Source organism: Pristis pectinata, chromosome 26 (assembly GCF_009764475.1).
Source record: "Pristis pectinata isolate sPriPec2 chromosome 26, sPriPec2.1.pri, whole genome shotgun sequence".
In the NCBI taxonomy this organism is placed as follows: domain Eukaryota; kingdom Metazoa; phylum Chordata; class Chondrichthyes; order Rhinopristiformes; family Pristidae; genus Pristis; species Pristis pectinata.
The window spans coordinates 26,603,991-26,621,519 of NC_067430.1; the positions used below are offsets into that span (position 1 = coordinate 26,603,991).

Genomic DNA, 17,529 nt, shown 5'->3' on the forward strand with positions numbered 1-17,529 from the left:
AATATGCTGCACCTGTGGCCTGTAAGTGATTGTGTTTAACCAGGCGCAGTTCAGTAATGGAGTAAAACTTCGATAATCTGCTATCTGACTATTTAGAAGTCTCAGGACCTGGTTCACCTGATGCATCTTGTCCACTTACCTGGGCCCTGGTTCCTGTGCTCCCTTGAAACTTAATGGTTCACTGGGAAAATTTACCTTTCTACTGTGTACCATCTCAAAAAACGCGAATTAAAAACGAGTTGGAGCTTTTAAAAACATCCAATAGTCCAGAAAATCTGCTAAATCTGACACCATTAAAATCCTGAGTGTGCTGGATTGACAGAGTTTTACTATTTTGTGTACAACAGCAAATAAAGTATTAGTTTGTTGCTGTACACAATACATTAAAATAATAAAAACTTAACACAGTAAAATAATACAACTTACTAAGCTTTTCACCCAGTGGTAAATTGTATACAACTCTTGTAACTGGTTGGAGAAGCACATGAGATCTGCTGTCAGCTCATGTTAGGTCTACAGTGTAATTCAGGGAACAGACTTTCTGTGACCCAGATCATGTGAGATCTGTTGTTTCACCACCACTGCCGCTTTCAGTGTAACACTGGGCAGAAAACCTCCTTCCAGGCTGTGTCAAGTCTTTCACTGAGTTATATTCCCTGAAGGTGAAATAAAAAAGGTAGCGGGAGCTTGATTCTGCCAGAGTGGTACCGGACCAGTGGGGAGACGGTCTTCCTCCAACATCTGTCCCTGTGCTTCTGCTTTGCAAGGGTCTACAGCTTCCACAAGGGAGGACGACCCTTGGCTACATATCAGCCATATTGACTATAATACCGGCTGGGTTTGGGCCCCGTATCTAAGGAAAGATGTGCTGGCCCTGGAGAGGGTCCAGAGGAGATCCCGGGAACGAAAGGCTTAACCTATGAGGGGCGCTTGATGGCCCTGAGCCTGTACTCGATGGAGATCAGAAGGATGAGGGGGGATCTCATTGAAACAGAATACAGAAAGGCCTGGATAGAGGCGGACGTGGAGAGGATGTTTCCATCAGTAGGAAAGTCCAGGATCCGAGGGCACAGCCTCAGAATAAAGGGACGTCCCTTTAAAACTGAGATGAGGAGGAATTTCTTCAGCCAGAGGGCGGTGAATCTGTGGAATTCATTGCCACAGACGGCTGTGGAGGCCAAGTCATTTGGTGTATTTAAGGCAGAGATTGTTAGGGTTCTTGATTAGCAAGGGCAGTCAAAGGTTATGGGGAAGGCAGGAGAATGGGTTGGGAAAAAAAAATCAGCCATGTTTGAATGGCGGAGCAGACTCGATTGGCCGGATGGCCTAATTCTGCTTCTATTATCTTATGGTCTTATGGGTAGGTAAACACCAACACCTTAGTTACTCACACACAAAATGCTGGAGGAACCCAGCAGGCCAGGCAGCATCTGTGGAGGGAAACAAACAGTCGACATTTCAGGTCGAGACCCTTCATCAGAACGTCGACTGTTTATTTCCCTCCTCGGATGCTGCCTGACCTGCTGAGTTCCTCCAGCACTTTTTGTGTCTGTTGCTCCAGATTCCAACATCTGCAGAATCTCTTGTGTCTCCTTAAGTTACTCAATCCATGTAGATTAAGCTCTTGCTTTGGCTGAGCCTTTTGGAGACCCTCAGTCAAATATTAGACAACAGCATCTGCACCTTCCAAATTGCATTTATCCACACCTTCCCCCATTGATGCAGCTGTGACTCCATTTAGGAGACACCAGAGACCGCAGATGCTGGAATATGGAGCAAGAAACAATCTGCTGGAGGAACTCAGTGGGTCGGCAGCAATTGTGGGGGAGAGGAATTGTCACGTTTTGGGTCAAGACCCTGTATCAGGATTCTGTGTCTACGTTTTCTCTGGATTGTTTTCAATAAGGACACGAGAGCAAGAATGTACAAGGGTGATCCCGAGAAGTACCTAGCCCACATCTTGTTCAATGTTTGGAACCAATCGATCCGTGAAAAGAATTATGGAGCTGGATGGATACCACAAGTTTGAACCATGTACTACCCGAATTTGGTGTGCTGAGCTGGATTTGCACCCTCGGACTCACAGGTGAAGCGCTGCCTCACCTGGAAGGATTGTCTGGGGCCCTGAATGGTGGTGAGGGAGGAGGTGTGGGGACAGGTGTAGCACTTGGTGCGGTTGCAGGCATAAGTTCCAGGTGGTTATCGGTGCAGAGGGACGAGTGGACAAGGGAGTCGCGGAGAGAGTGGTCCCTTCGGAAAGCAGAGAGACGGGTGAGGGTAAGATGTGCCTGGTGGTAGGATCCCATTAGAGACGGCAGAAGTTGCGGAGAATGATATGTCGGATACGGAGGCTCATGGGGTGGTCGCTGAGGACAAGGGGAGCCCTGTCCCTGTTATGTTGGCGGGGGGGGAGGGGGGAAGTGGAGGAGATGCGGGTGAGGGCAGCATTGATGGTGGTGGAAGGGAATCCTGGTTACTGAAAAAGGAGGACATCTCTGATGTCCTAGAATGGAAAGCCTCATCATGGAAACAGATGCAGCGGAGGCAGAGGATCTGGGAGAAGGGCATGGCGTTCCTACAAGTGACAGGTGTAGTCAAGGTAACTGTGGGAGGCAGTGGGTTTGTGCTGAGTTCCTCCAGCACTTTTGTGTATTGCCCCGAATTTGGCGTTGCGTAATGAGGCAGACTTGATAAGGGAGCTTAAGGTGAAGGAACCCTTAGGAGGCAGTGACCATATATGGTAGAGTTCAAGAGGCAGAAGCTGAAATCAGATGTAACACTACTACAGTTGAGTAAAAGGCATGAGGGAGGAGCTGGCCAGAGTGGACTGGAAGGGGACCCTAGCAGGGAGGACAGTGGAGCAGCAACGGCAGGAGTTTCTGGGAGTAATTCGGGAGACGCGGCAGAACTTTATCCCATGGAAGAAGAAGCACACAGTCTCCCCTGACAAGGCAAGTCAGGGACAGCAGAATAGCAAAGAGAAGGCATACAACAGGGTGAAGATTAGTGGGAAGCCAGAGGACTGGGAAGCGTTAAAGACCAACAGAGGACAACTAAAAAAGCTGAAGATGAACGATGAAATATAAGGGTAAACTAGCTGATAATATAAAAGTTTTTTTTTAGGTACATAAAGGGTATCGGGTGGCATCAGTGGAGATTAAAGGTCATCAAGCTGAAACGTTGACACTGTTTCTCTCTCCACAGACACTGCCTGACCTGATGAGTGTTTCCAACACCTGAACCATTCTGCTTGTGCGATAAGGCCGCACAAAGTTTCAATCCTTGAGGCACCATTGGAACATCTAAGAAAATATTGGAAAGACGATAGATTCATCATGACATAACACCCAGAGAGATTTTTGCTTTTGGCTGGACGAATGGAGTGGATGCCCAGATTACGACGGAGAGCATCTGAATTTTGTCCATTGAGGTCAAAGTGCACGGAACCAGGGTGGTGTCTTCATGGGCGATCGATCCATTCCAACAGGGCACATGTCCGAGCAGTGAAGAGAGGAGGATGCAAATCTTCCCTGCTGTACTTAAGTTACTCTTAACATAATATTGTCACTCAGAATGAAACCTCAGACCCTCCCAGAACACCACCACTTCATGAATCAGGGACAATTTCAGATCATTCACAGCATTGCAGTTAAGTTTAACAGACAGTAAGGATATCATCCTAGAACCCGGGTCAACCAAAGAGAGCATCAGAGTCAATGTACCACACCAGCTCACCATTCGAGAGCCGGACACTTGTAATGGGCCATTTCTGAGGGCTCTCCTCAGCCTTATTCATTTTACTAACAATCGAGTGCTTACTCTTCCCAGTTATCAAGATGGCGACATTTTTAGATCGGTTTATAGCGCTCAGGGAAAAGGGTCATCCTTTGATGAGGCTTCACTGGGCTTTCTGACAGCAGAACCAGTTTGCTTCCTTGAGCTAGCGCCTGGCTGTTGGGAAACAAGGAGGCGGTGTGGCCATCAGAGCCGGCCCCCAGCAAAACAAAATCAAAGCTCGAACCATTGACCAACGTCTTGATCTCATTGGCGTAGAGGTCTGCCCCGTGGTCCTCTTCGACGCACAGCCTGCGATTCATGTGGACGGGCATTGGGTGAATGTTGAGGTACGGGATTTTGAAATGGGCTAAGAGGTGGTCGTGCAAGCTTCGGAAGTTGGACTTGGCATCGTGAAGAGGGACGCAGCGCTCGTCCACCATCCAGAAGTGGGTCTGCTTCCAGGGGAACGTGTAGTGGTGGGCGGCCAACCTCTGGAACAAGCTGACTGGGCTTGAACCACCCGACAGTGCGAGGTGGAACTTCCCGCTCCGACGCACAGTTGTCTCAGCTGCCTCATGCAGATGCGAAGCCAGTTTGGCAACGAGTTTCCTCGGTGCTCGCCGACACCAATTTGTTCCCTCGGTAGCTGGACTCGAGGACCTTGTAGCCACTTGCACTTTGGTGGCCGAGGCTCGAGGAGATGATTATCGCGGGGTCTGGCGCGCTGAAGGACGCCACTGCCCCTGCCAATGTGAAGTCCAGTAAGTCGCCATTCTGCAAACCACCGGGGTAAATGCGTGGGCTCTCCCCCGACATGTCCTTCAGGAGAGGCGTCCCAGAACTTCCAGGATGCCAGCAGATCCTCGGTATTGACAAACATGTCGCGCTTCCCTGCAGAATCCGTGGGATGAGCACTGCGTACGCGTCCTTTTGCATCACTGGGGTGTAAACATAATAGTCTGACAAAGGAAGGCCAAAGATGTGAAGATCTGGTAAGTCAGTCACTTGCTTCCAGTTTGCTGAATCTATCACTGGTTTGAACAGGTTTCTACTGACCAAAATAGCTGGAACATTCAAATCTCCGTGACCCACATAAAAGATGATCTGTTTCGGGCTTGCACTGACTGAATTCAGCTTTCTCGTTGATTCACTTGGAGGCAGAAAGCTTTATTTTTGAACAAAATTCGAGTGTAGCCAACCCGTTCATCCAGAGCTTTGCCAGCGGACAGTATAAAAGGCATACCATCCCACTGAGGGCTGTCCAGGAAATCCCGACACCTGAAACACAGAAAGATTACTGTTTACAATGTACAGGCTGCAAATAGCGTTGTGAATGCGCAGGGTAGTTCACAGCTGATTCTGTTCTTCAACTAGCCAGATCCCCTTTGTTGCTGGATAAAATGAGATCAAAAAGACCTCATCATTTAATAGACATTCAGACAGGTCCGTGATATTGGTATTGGTTTATTACTGTCACTTGTAACGAGGTCCAGTGAAAAACTTGTCTTGCATACTGATCGTACAGGTCAATTCATTACACAGTGCAGATACATTGAGTTAGTACAGAGCGCATTGATGTAGTACAGGTAAAAAACAATAACAGTACAGAGTAAAAGTGTCACAGCTACAGAGAAAGTGCAGTGCAGGTAGACAATAAGGTGCAAGGTCACAACAAGGTAGATTGTGAGGTCAGAGTCCATCTCATCGTATAAGGGAACCGTTCAATAGTCTTATCACAGTGGGATAGAAGCTGTCCTTGAGCCTGGTGGTACATGCCTTCAGGCTCCTGTATCTTCTACCTGATGGAAGAGGAGAGAAGAGAGAATGACCCAGGTGGGTGGGGTCTTTGATTATGCTGGCTGCTTCACCAAAGCAGCGAGAGGTAAAGAGAGTCCAAGGAGGGGAGGTTTCCATGACGCACTGAGCTGTGTCCACAACTCTCTGCAGCTTCTTGCAGTCCTGGGCAGAGCAGTTGCCGTACCAAGCCGTGATACATCCAGATAGGATGCTTTCTATGGTGCATTGATAAAAGTTGGTGAGTGTCAAAGGGGACATGCCAAATTTCTTTAGCCTCCTGAGGAACTAGTGGCGCTAGTGAGCTTTCTTGGCTGTGGTGTCTACGTGATTGGACCAGGACAGGCTATTGGTGATGTTTACTCCTAGGAACTTGAAGCTCTCAACCCTCTCGACCTCAGCACCATTGATGTAGACAGGTGCATGTACACTGCCTCCTTTCCTGAAGTCAATGACCAGCTCTTTTGTTTTGTTGACATTGAGGAAAGGTTTAGAGGGATTTGGGCCAAATGCAGGCAACTGGGAGTAGCTCAGGGAGACGGAGACACAAGAGACTTCAGATGCTGGAATCTGAAGTAACAAACAATCTGCTGGAGGAACTCAGTGGGTTGAGCAGCTGAGATGAGGAGGAATTTCTTCAGCCAGAGGGCGGTGAATCTGTGGAATTCGTTGCCACAGAGGGCTGCGGAGGCCAAATCATTGGGTGTATTTAAGGCAGAGATTGATAGGTTCTTGATTGGTAAGGGGGTTAAGGATTACAGGGAGAAGGCAGGAGAATGGGGTTAAAAAATCAGCCATGATTGAATGGCAAAGTAGCCTCGATGGGCTGAATGGACTAATTCTGCTCTTGTATCTTATGGTCCTAAGTGCGGGTTGCTAGGTTAACTCACCACTGTAGATAGCTCCTGGTGTACAGGTAAGTGGTATAAACTGGGAGAAGTGGATGGGAATGTAAAGATTAGTGGGCAAAGTTGATTACTCTGTGAGCTGGCATTGATTCACAGAGTCCAATGGGCTTCCATCTATGTCATAAGGAAGCAGAAGCTAGGAAAGCACCAAATGCTTACCAGTCTCAGCCAGAGTTTGTGAAGGGATTACGAGAGGGATATATTATCTGTGTAGTCAGTGAAGGGTGCAGTCAGGACAAGAGTGGACACCTACCAGCAAATGTTGGAACGTTGCTTCTATAAACAATTGGCTTCTGCAACTCCTGCACGACCTCACCATTGTAAGCTTGATACTGGCCAATGACAGCGCTCCTCTTACTGAGTTTCTCCAAGCTGCCATACACCTTCATTTTGTTTCTGTGAATCTCTTCAGAGTCGCTGATGTTTGCCGGGGTCTCCATAGCGACGAAAGTCAGAATTTCCGTCAGGTGGTTCTGAATAACATCACAAATGACTCCGTACTGCTCGTAAAAGCTCGTGCGACCTGAGAGGAGCAACGTTTAGAACATTAATGACCCCGAGTTTGACAGCTGCAGGTTTAAAAATAAAGTTTTTACAGCCAGGGTCTGCTGGTTTGGAACGTGTTGCTGGACAGTGTAAAAAATTCTACTCGGGGGCGTTTGTCTCAAGTTCGAATCAGAAGATCCTGTGGCTAACATTTGCTCCTCTCTCTTTGTGGCAACTCTTAAAGTAGTTAAGTCCAATTAGTCTCATTCAACTGTTCTCATCCCATCAACCCGCAAGTTCTCAATGGGCAGAACATTCCCAATTCCCTTTGAAAATTCCGATCGAATCTGGTTCCTTTCCCAGCCCAGGAAGCCACTTCACATTGGACAACACAATGGCGCAGTTAGAAGAGCTGCTCTAGTGACTGGGGTTCAATCCTGACCTCCGCAGCTGTCCGTGTGGAGTTTGCACGTTCTCCCTGTGACCGTGTGGGTTTCCCCCGGGTGCTCGGGTTTCCTCCCACACCCCAAAGACATGTGAGTTGGTAGGTTAATTGGCCGCTGTAAATTGCCCCTGGTGTGTAGGTGAGGGGTAGAATCTGTGGTGGGGGGGGAGGTGATGGGATATGGGGAGAATAATCTGGGATTAGTGTAAATGGACGGTTAATGGTCAGTACGGACTCGGTGGGCCGAAGGGCCTGTTTCAATGCTGCATGAATCAATGATCCTTGCATGAGACAAAAATCCTCCCCTTCCCCTCGTTTTTTGTCCAGCCATTTTAAATCAGTGATGGAACACTCTCCACTGGACTGGATTAACACAGTTCCAATAACACTTCAGAAGCTCAACACTGTCAAGGTTAAAGCAACTCTTTGAATGGTAACCCACTCAGCCAGCCAAACCTCCTCTCAATTTCAGAATTTTTAAAAGGGGAAACACCTGCATTTGTATAGCCCCTTTCACTCTTGAAGCAGAATCCAAAACATTTTTGTAACCTATGAATGCCTCTGAAGTGTGGAGGACTCTGAAGGAGTGCTCGAGGTGCCGTCTCTCAGGACTGTGACTGTGGGTGAATGGAAAGATCCCACGGCACTGGTTCAAACAAAAGCAAAGGTGCTACACCTTTATCCTGCAGGGGTATGGTAGCACAGTGGTTAAATTAGTGGACTTGTGTCTGGAGGTCTAGATTATTGATCTGGAGACAGGAGTTCACAGCAACAGGGAGATTCTTGATCTTCCAATCTACTTTTTACACTTTATTTGCTTACCTGCACTGCACTTTCTCTGTAGCTGTAACACTATATTCTGCATTCTGTTTCCTTTTCAATAGGGGGATTTAAACTCAGGTAAATAAACTTGGAATTAGAAAACTTGTAGTGATCACACTAAAGTCCTAATGCAAAGAAAATCTGCTCTCTTTACCTGCTCCGGGCCAATTGCAGATCAAAAAAAAGCTGATAGATGATTAGAGACAGTAACATATGCTTTACCCTCAAGCAACATCACAGAAGCAGATACATTGATCATTATCACATTGGGTCTGCTGTGTGGTAAGTTGGACATTGTGTTTCTTACACTTCAACTGTGACTGGACTGCAAAGTTTAAAGACTGCCAGGGATGTTCGATGTAGGAAACAGAGAACTATCCTTTAACCAGTGCTGGCAATGTAGAATTCAGGAGCTAATTTGAGTTCAGCAAGCTCCTGGTTGTCATAGTAGGGACTCCATGTGATGTTTTATGTCCATCTGTGGTGGCAGACAGGACCTTGGTTGACATGGAAACAAGTAGGCCACTTGGTTCTTTGAGCCTGGTCCGCCATTCAACGTAATCATAGCTAACCCTCTATCTCACTGCCATATTCACCACTATCCTGGGTACCCATATCCTTTGGTGGCCTCTGTAGCTCGAACACAAAGACAGCATCCCCAACAGTGCAGCCCCCCTCAGCACTGGCAACTGCTTTTGTCCAAGACCTCAAGAAATTTCAGAGAGTTTTGAACGCAGCCCAGTCCATCGCGCAAACCAGCCTCCCCTCCATTGACTCCATCTACACTTCCCGCTGCCTCAGGAAAGCAGCCGACATAATCAAGGACCCCACCCACCCTGGTCATTCTCTCTTCTCCCCTCTGCTGTCAGGCAGAAGATACAAAAGCTTGAAAGCACGTACCACCAGCTCAAGGACAGCTTCTATCCTGCTATTATAAGACTCTTGAATGGACCTCTCACATGCCAAAGATGAATTCTTGATCTCCAGTCTACCTTGCACTTTATCTGTCTACCTGCACTGCACTTTCTCTGTAGCTGCAACAATATCTTCAATACCAATGATAAATCAATACCAATATCACTGGACCGAAGCGTCTGCCCAGATTTTTGTGCTCCTATCCTGTGTGTAGGACCAACAACCTTTTGTCTCAGAGGCAAGAGAACTACCTTCAGGTGAACGGAGAACTTTAAAACCCCACAAAGTGAATGAAAGTGGAGATTGCATTTCTTCCCCAAGCCCTAAACTTGGGAAGGAAAGCCCATCACTGCAAGCCCCATTGAAACACCAAGGTACCCAGTAATAAGACCAGAAGACCAGAAGATAAAGGAGCAGAATTAGGCCATTCAATCATGGCTGATTTTTTCAACCCCATTCTCTTCATAACCCTTAACCCCTTTACCAATCAAGAACCAATGACTTGGCCTCCACAGCCCGCTGTGGCAATAAATTCCACAGATTCACCACCCTCTGGCTGAAGAAATTCCTCCTTATCTCAGTTCTAAAGAGACATCCCTTTATTCTGAGGCTGTGCCCTCAGATCCTAGACCCTTCTGCCAATGGAAACATCCTCTCCACGTCCACTCTATCCAGGGCCTTTCAGGATCCAGTAGGTTTCAATGGGATCCTTCCCTCACCCTTCTGAAATCCATCGAGTACAGGCCCAGAGACATCAAACGCTCCTCATATGTTAATGAGGACTACATAGTAATGAGGTAACATTGCAACTCCTCAGGGCAAGACACCTTGTCTTGTGATCCTGTATAGCTTGAATCGTCTGCTAACTGCCTGCTGTAACTTGGACTGTTTGCCCTCCAGATCAAAGTTTCCTCTCCAGTATCACATTGCAGTCAGCTGCCTTGTGCCTGAGTACCAAGGGCTCCAATGACACATCCCGTACTCTCACATGCTAAAGCTCTTCATGCTTCGACACACCTAGGTGTGCCAGTTGGAGGGGGTGAGGGACAACACATCAACCAGAGGAATAGAAAAACAGATTCCTTCTGAAAATCAAGGTTGAAATATTGGTCCAACTTGTGCTGACTGTAGCCAGCAGTCTCATTGCGAGACATCGGCAGCTCTCACAGGTTTAGGACCAGCTCTAAGTCTGGGACATGCTGAGCGATGAACTCTGTCTTGCATTACACAAGGGGAGGGGTCCCCTGCTCTGATACCAGGACAGTCAGGCTGGCAAAACATCAGAGCTCACATTCAATCCCTGGGCTGGAGATCCGGAGGAAACAGGAGAGCTATTTTATGCATGTTTATCGTTGAAATGAAATTTCTTTTTTTTAATTCATTTGCATCTATTGTAATAAATTTAAATTTAGTTCCAGATTTGACAGGAAGCAAAGCCCCACCCCTCACTTTGTCTGCTGTCATTGGCTCAGGGCATTTCAGGATCAGAGTTATAAGATATCTTTATTCGTCACTTGTACATTGAAACACACAGTGAAATGCATCTTTTGCATAGAGTGTTTTGGGGGCAGCCCGCAAGTGTCGCCACGCTTCTGGCGCCAACATAGCACGCCCACAACTTCCTAACCCGTACGTCTTTGGAATGTGGGAGGAAACCGGAGCACCCGGAGGAAACCCACGCAGACACAGGGAGAACACACAAACTCCTTACAGACAGAGGTGGGAATTGAACCCGGGTCGCTGGTGCTGTAATAGCGTTACGCTAACCGCTACACTACCAGTGGAAATCTGCAAAAGGTCTCATCGTTCCTCACCAGACACTTGTCACAGTTGGTCTGGAACAAGCTTAAAGTCTCAACATTGCAAGTATTCTGCCTAGTAAATAAACCTCTAGCTGTACAGACACTGTATCTTAATGCCTTTGTGAAGACATCACGTACTAAACGTGTAAAAAGTGATCTTCTTGAAATGTAGAAAGTTTTTAGTGGTCTTAACAGGGCAAGTAATCGAGCAGCTGAGAAATCTACAGCTAAGGATCATTGTCTTTGGACAGAGAATGTGCACGTACCTGAGGAAACATTTCTTTATTCAGAAAAGTTGGGAATGTTTGGAATTCTCTACCCCAAAGAGTTGGAGTTACCCACTTGTTGAGTTTATTGGTTTATTATTGTCACGTGTACTGAGGTACAGTGAAAAACGTTGTTTTGCATACGCCATCCATACAGATCATTTCAACACGTCCTTTGTTTTGCCACCAAGCATATCTTCCCCACCCCACCCCTTTCTGCCTTCCGCAGGGACCACTCTCTCCGTGACTCCTAGTTAACTCCTCCCTCCCCACCCATCCCAATCCCACTCCGGGGACTTTCCACTGCCCCCGCCATAGGTGCAACAGCTGCCCCTTCACCACCTCCATCCAGGGACCCAAACAGTCCTTTCAGGTGAGACAGAGATTCACCTGCACCTCCCTTAATATCATCTATTGCATTTGGTGCTCCAAGTGTGGCCTCCTCTACACTGGTGAGACCAAACGCAGACGAGGTGACCATTTCGCAGAATACCTGCACTCTGTCCGTAACCGCGACCTGCATCTCCCCTGTTGCCAGTCACTTCAACTCCCCCTCCCACACTATCACTGATATGTCAGTCCTCGGCCTCCTCCACTGCCGGGAGAATTCCAAGCACGAACTGGAGGAACAGCACTCATTTTCTGTCTTGGACCTTGCAGCCTGATGGCATGAACATTGAATTCTCCCACTTTAAGTAACCTCCACAACCACCCCCACCACCCCCCAAACCATGTCTCTTCTTTTCTTCCCTTTCCTAGCCTCTCTCTCTTTGTCTACCCCCCTTTTACCTCCTTACCTTTGACCCATCCCCCGGCAAACCTGCTCTTCCCTCTTCCCCCGCACCTGCCCATCACTATCTCTTATCTGCATCTACCTATCATCACTTGTGCCCACCCCACCTCTCCTCTATTGTCCACCTATCACTGCTCTGCCTTTCCCTCCTATATATTGGGCTTCCCTTTTCCTATCTTCAGTCCTGACCCGAAACCATTGACCGCCTGCTTTTCTCCACGGATGCTGCCTGGCCTGCTGAGTTCCTCCAGCATCGTTGTGTTTTTCATCTAGATGCCAGCATCTGCAGTCCTTTGGTTCTCTCAATACATCAGTACATTGAGGTATTACAAGGGCAAAAGAGTAACAGGATGCAGAACAAAGTACTAAATTGGTAAATTGGTTTATCATTGTCACACGGACCGAGGTACAGTGAAAAACTTGTCTTGCATGCCATCCATTCATTACACAGTGCATCGAGGTAGTACAAGGGAAAACAATAACAGAGTGCAGAATAAAGTGTCACAGTTACAGAGAAGGTGCAGTGCAGGCAGACAATAAGATGCAAGGGCATAATGAGGTAGATTGTGAGGTCAAGAGTCCATCTTATCATACAAGAAGTTCATTCAATAGTCTTCTAACAATGGGATAGAAGTTGTCCTTGTGCCTGGTGGTATGTGCTTTCAGGTTTTTGTGTCAGAGACAGATGGATCCTTGGGCACTAATAGTTACAAGACAAGGTAGAAAGGCATAGCTAGTCCGAGAACACCTCCCAAACCACAACCTCTGCTGCCTAGAATGACAATGGCAGCCGGTGAATGGGAACACGGCTACCTGCTGCCTGGATTGGACAGCATTGCCTTACGAGGATAGGTTGAGCGAGCTAGGGCTTTTCTATGGAGACAAGAAGGATGAGAGGTGACTTGATAGAGGTGTACAAGATAATAAGAGGCATAGATCAAGTGGACAGTCAGAGACTTTTTCCCAGGGTGACAATGGCTAACACGAGGGGACATAATTTTAAGGTAATTGGAAGAAGGTATAAGGGGATATCAGGGGTAAGTATTTTATGCAGAGAGTGGTGGGTGCATGGAACGCACTGCCGGCAGAGGTTGTGGGGGCAGATACATTAGGGACATTTAAGAGACTCTTAGGTAGCCACATGAATGATAGAAAAATGGAGGGTTATGTGAGAGGGAAGGGTTAGATCGATCTTAGAGCAGGATAAAATGTCGGCACAACATTGTGGGCCGAAGGGCCTGTACTGTGCTGTAAGTGTTCTACATTCTATGTTCTACGCAGGGTTCCCTTCCAAGCCACACAACCATCTAGATGTGGAAACATATCTCTGGTCCTTCATTCTCGATGGGTCTAAACCCTGGCACTCCCTCCCCAACTGTGCTCTGTGCCTCAGCTGAAGGAAGGCGACAGGGCAGCACCGTGGCCTCCCAGCTCCAGAGACCCAGGTTCGATCCCGACCTCTGGTGCTGTCTGTGTGGAGTTTGCACGTTCTCCCTGTGACCGGGTGGGTTTCCCCTGGGTGATCCGGTTTCCTCCCACATCCCGAAGACGTGCAGGTCGGTGGGCTAATTGGCCGCTGTAAATTGCGCACACCCCCCCCCGCCCCCATGGTGTGTGGGTGAGGGGTAGACTCTGGGAAGAGTTGATGGGAGTGTTGGGACAATGAAATAGCATCAGTGCAAATAGATGGTGATTGGTACAGGCATGGACTCGATGGGCTGAAGGGCCTGTTTCTGTGCTGTGTGACTCAATGACTCAACCGCACTGCTGGAGAACCTTCACCAGAAGGACTGCAGCGGTTCAAGGTGGCGGCTCACCCCCCCCCCCACCTTCTCAAGGGCAATTAGGGATGGGTATAAAATGCTGGCCTCGTCAGTGACCTCCAGATCCCAAAAACAAATTAAAAAATATTGAAATTCAGCAAATAATTGTATTGAATCGCAGATTAGGCTTAAGTATTGGTATTGATGTTGGTTTATTATTGTCACTTGTACTGAGGTACAGTGAAAAACTTGTCTTGCATACCGATTGTACAGGTCAATTCATTACACAGTGCAGTTACATTGAGTTAGTACAGAGTGCACTGATGTAGTACAGGTAAAAACAATAACAGTACAGAGTAAAGTGTCACAGCTACAGGGAAAGTGCAGTGCAATAAGGTGCAAGGTCACAACAAGGTAGATCGTGAGGTCATAGTCCATCTCATCGTATAAGGGAACCTTTCAATAGTCTTATCACAGTCGGGTAGAAGCTGTCCTTAAGTCTGGTGGTACGTGCCCTCAGGCTCCTGTATCTTCCACCCGATGGGAGAGGAGAGAAGAGAGAATGTCCCAGGTGGGTGGGGTCTTTGATTATATTGGCTGCTCCACCAAGACAACGAGAGGTAAAGACAGAGTCCAAGGAGGGGAGGCCAGTGTCCGTGATGCGCTGGGCTGTATCCACAACTCTCTGCAGTTTCTTGCAGTCCTGGGCAGAGCAGTTGCCATACCAAGCCGTGATACATCCAGATAGGATGCTTTCTATGGTGACCATGTGACCTCCTCCCTACATCCTTAGGAGTCAATTAGAGCTCGTGATTCTCATAGCAAAAAACATGCATTGACGTCAAAACGCAGACAGGATAAGGTCAAATATAAATTCCTTCAACCTGGGTCACACACCCAAGGCAACACACAACTTGGCCAAGGTTCCACTGAATGCCGTTCTGATGACACTCAGTGCGTTCAGGGCAAGGAGAGGTGGGTGGGAGAGGGAGGAGGGAATTCTCCAGATTTTGCCGATATTATTTCTTCTGTCCAGCCAGGATGAATTGTCACACGTAAAACTGTGCCTTCCGGAGGCCTTGGGAAAGCAGCTGAGTGATTGCTTCACCTTACGTTCGCACATGTTCAACTCAACCTTATCAACCGTTTCCAATATGTTTTTGCAAGACTGTTCATTGAACATTTCTCCATTACTTTTTTTGAAACACTGCAGGCACATTAAGGATTGACGAGACAAAGTCCACACTTTATAACATTCGCTTCCCCTTGTCCTCACATCTGTAAGAAGATCTTATCTATCTAATTGGTGGTTTTTGTTCCCTCTTATTCCTCCTCAAGCACTACTGTGATGAAAGAAAGTCTTTCCAGGTTTCCAAAATCGCCCAGCTGGTAAGAAGGAGACTAATGTGTCCCAGGAGAATTTTGCCGGGGATATCCCCCCTTCTGGATAGAAAGAATGGCCACCATTGAGGTCTATTTTTACTGTACAGGTCAGCTGGTGGAGATGGTCCAGGTTAATTCCGATACCTGCTCTCCATGTTACTGCTGCTCTGTGGAATTATGTATGTACTTGGGGGCACCAATCGCATCTTGCAGCAATGGGGCTGGTTTTGAAGAGGCAAACTTCACATGTGCATGAATTTCCTCACTGCACAGCAGGAGACAGTGCTCCCAATTTCTGCCCACAAGTACACCGAAGTCAGAGTCTCTTGAGATGTGGTGGGGAGGAGCTAAATATACACACAAATAGAACATAGAACAGTACAGGACAGGAACAGGCCCTTCGGCCCACGATGTTGTGCTGAACTAATTAAGCTAATGACGCTTCATCTTTTCTGCCTGCACGTGGTCCATATCCCTCCATCCTCTGCACATTCATGTGTCTATCTAAGAGCCTCTTAAACACCTCTATCGTATCTGCCTCCACCATCACCCCTGGAAGCACATTCCAGGCACCCACCACTCGCTGTGTGAAAAACCCGCCCTGCACATCTCCTTTGAACTTCCCCCCCTCACCTTAAACGCATGCCCTCTAGTATTAGACATTTCGATCCTGGGCAAAAGATACTGGCTGTCTACCCTATCTATGCCTCTCATAATCTTATAAACTTCTATCAGGTCTCCCTCAGCCTACGCTGCTCCACAGAAAACAACCCAAGTTTGTCCAACCTCTCTTTATAGCACATGCTCTCTAATCCAGGCAGCATCCTGGTGAACCTCTTCTGCACTCTCTCCAAAACCTCCACATCCTTTCTGTAATGGAGCGACTAGATTTCAGAGATCAGTGATACCTAGCTAAGAGGGACACTTATTGGTTATATGCCCTCGTAGTTTCACGCCGCCATTCACTCCTGCTCTGGAGTAACAGGAAGAGGAGTGACCTCTGTCCAAGTTGCACCCCCTGACCCTGTTTGGTTTAGTTAGCAAGGAAAGTGACAAGGACTCCATTGAGTCCTACTTTGTACCAGGGTCAAACCTGTGGATCTCTCTGGGCTCAAGGTCACCCCAAAGTCTAATCCAAGTCAAGTCCAGTGCAATGTCTGGATTCAGGCTGCATCTACATAGTAAAGAGCCATCCACAAAAGCTGACACTGCTCCAGCACAGAGGCAGAAATCCGGCCTGAAACTCCAAAGTAGTGCGTACTGTCAGGATGCCGTCTTTCCTAGGAGACTTTTCCTGGCTTCTCGGGTGGATGACAGCTTTCTCATGACAGAGAAGGAGACCAATTCAGCCCATCAAGTCCATGCTGGGCTTACCAAACAACCCCATTCCCCCACCTCTAACAGGTTCCTTGTAACTTGTTCTCCCCACAATCCCATCAACCACCCCCCCTTCCCCCCTCCACACCCAGATTCATCTACACGCCAGGGGCAATTTACAGCAGCCAACCCGCACACCTTTGGCATGTGGGAGGAAACCCGAGCACCTGAGGGAAACCCATGTGGTCACCGGGAGAACGTACAAACTCCACACCGAAGGAGATCGGGATCGAACCCAGGTCGCTGGAGCTGCAAGGAAGTAGTTCTACTAACCGCGCCACTACACCGCCCCACGGGTGAAAGAAAGTAGTGCCCTGATCTTAATTTTGTTGTTGATTAAGGGATAAATAATCCCGCTCTGCTTGTAGAGACTGCAGATGCTGGAATCTGGAGCAACAAACAATCTGCTGGAGGAACTCAGTGAGTCGAGCAGCGTCTGTGGGGGGGAAAGGAGTTGCCGAGATTTAGGGTTGAAACCCTGCATCAAGACCTTCATCAAATACTCTACTGAAGTCCACGTAGACAACAATCTCTGCCCTACCCACGTCAATCAAATTTGTGAGAGATGACCTTCTCTGCACAAAGCCATGCTCACTTTCCCAAATAAGTCCACTGTTTCCCAAATGCGGTTAAGTCTTTTCTCCAAGAACCTTCTCCAATGATTTCCACAACCACTGATGTAAAGCTCACCAATTTCCTCATCAGGTCCTGAGGCAGGGTTTCGACCCAAAATGTCCACAATATATTCCCCCCACAGATGCTGCTCGACCCGCTGAATTCCTCCAGCGGATGGGCTTGGGGTAACTTGCCGTCCCGAAACTTGCCGCCGCATTTCTTACAGCAGTGGCTTCGATTCTCAAACACCTCGTTGGTGGAGAAGCACTTTGGGAAGGTCGCAAAAGGTCCTATAGAAAGGCAAGAGCTTCTTTCACGGTAACACCACAATTGCAATGTAATTGCCTCATGGTACGATCTGTAAGTTGGAACAAGATAGTCTG

The 17,529-nt window shown here is 47.8% G+C and overlaps 1 protein-coding gene across 1 annotated transcript in view; it reads right to left on the minus strand.

Annotated features, from left to right (window-relative positions):
* Nucleotides 1-1,495: 1,495 nt before the first annotated feature.
* h6pd (hexose-6-phosphate dehydrogenase (glucose 1-dehydrogenase)) overlaps nucleotides 1,496-17,529 on the minus strand; it is a 67,051-nt gene continuing 51,017 nt past the window's right edge. Inside the window, 7 exon segments of the mRNA XM_052039377.1 lie at nucleotides 1,496-3,874; nucleotides 3,876-4,382; nucleotides 4,384-4,611; nucleotides 4,613-4,671; nucleotides 4,674-4,898; nucleotides 4,901-5,074; nucleotides 6,727-7,002. Coding sequence (XP_051895337.1) covers nucleotides 3,692-3,874; nucleotides 3,876-4,382; nucleotides 4,384-4,611; nucleotides 4,613-4,671; nucleotides 4,674-4,898; nucleotides 4,901-5,074; nucleotides 6,727-7,002 — 1,652 coding nt within the window. The 3' untranslated portion in view covers nucleotides 1,496-3,691.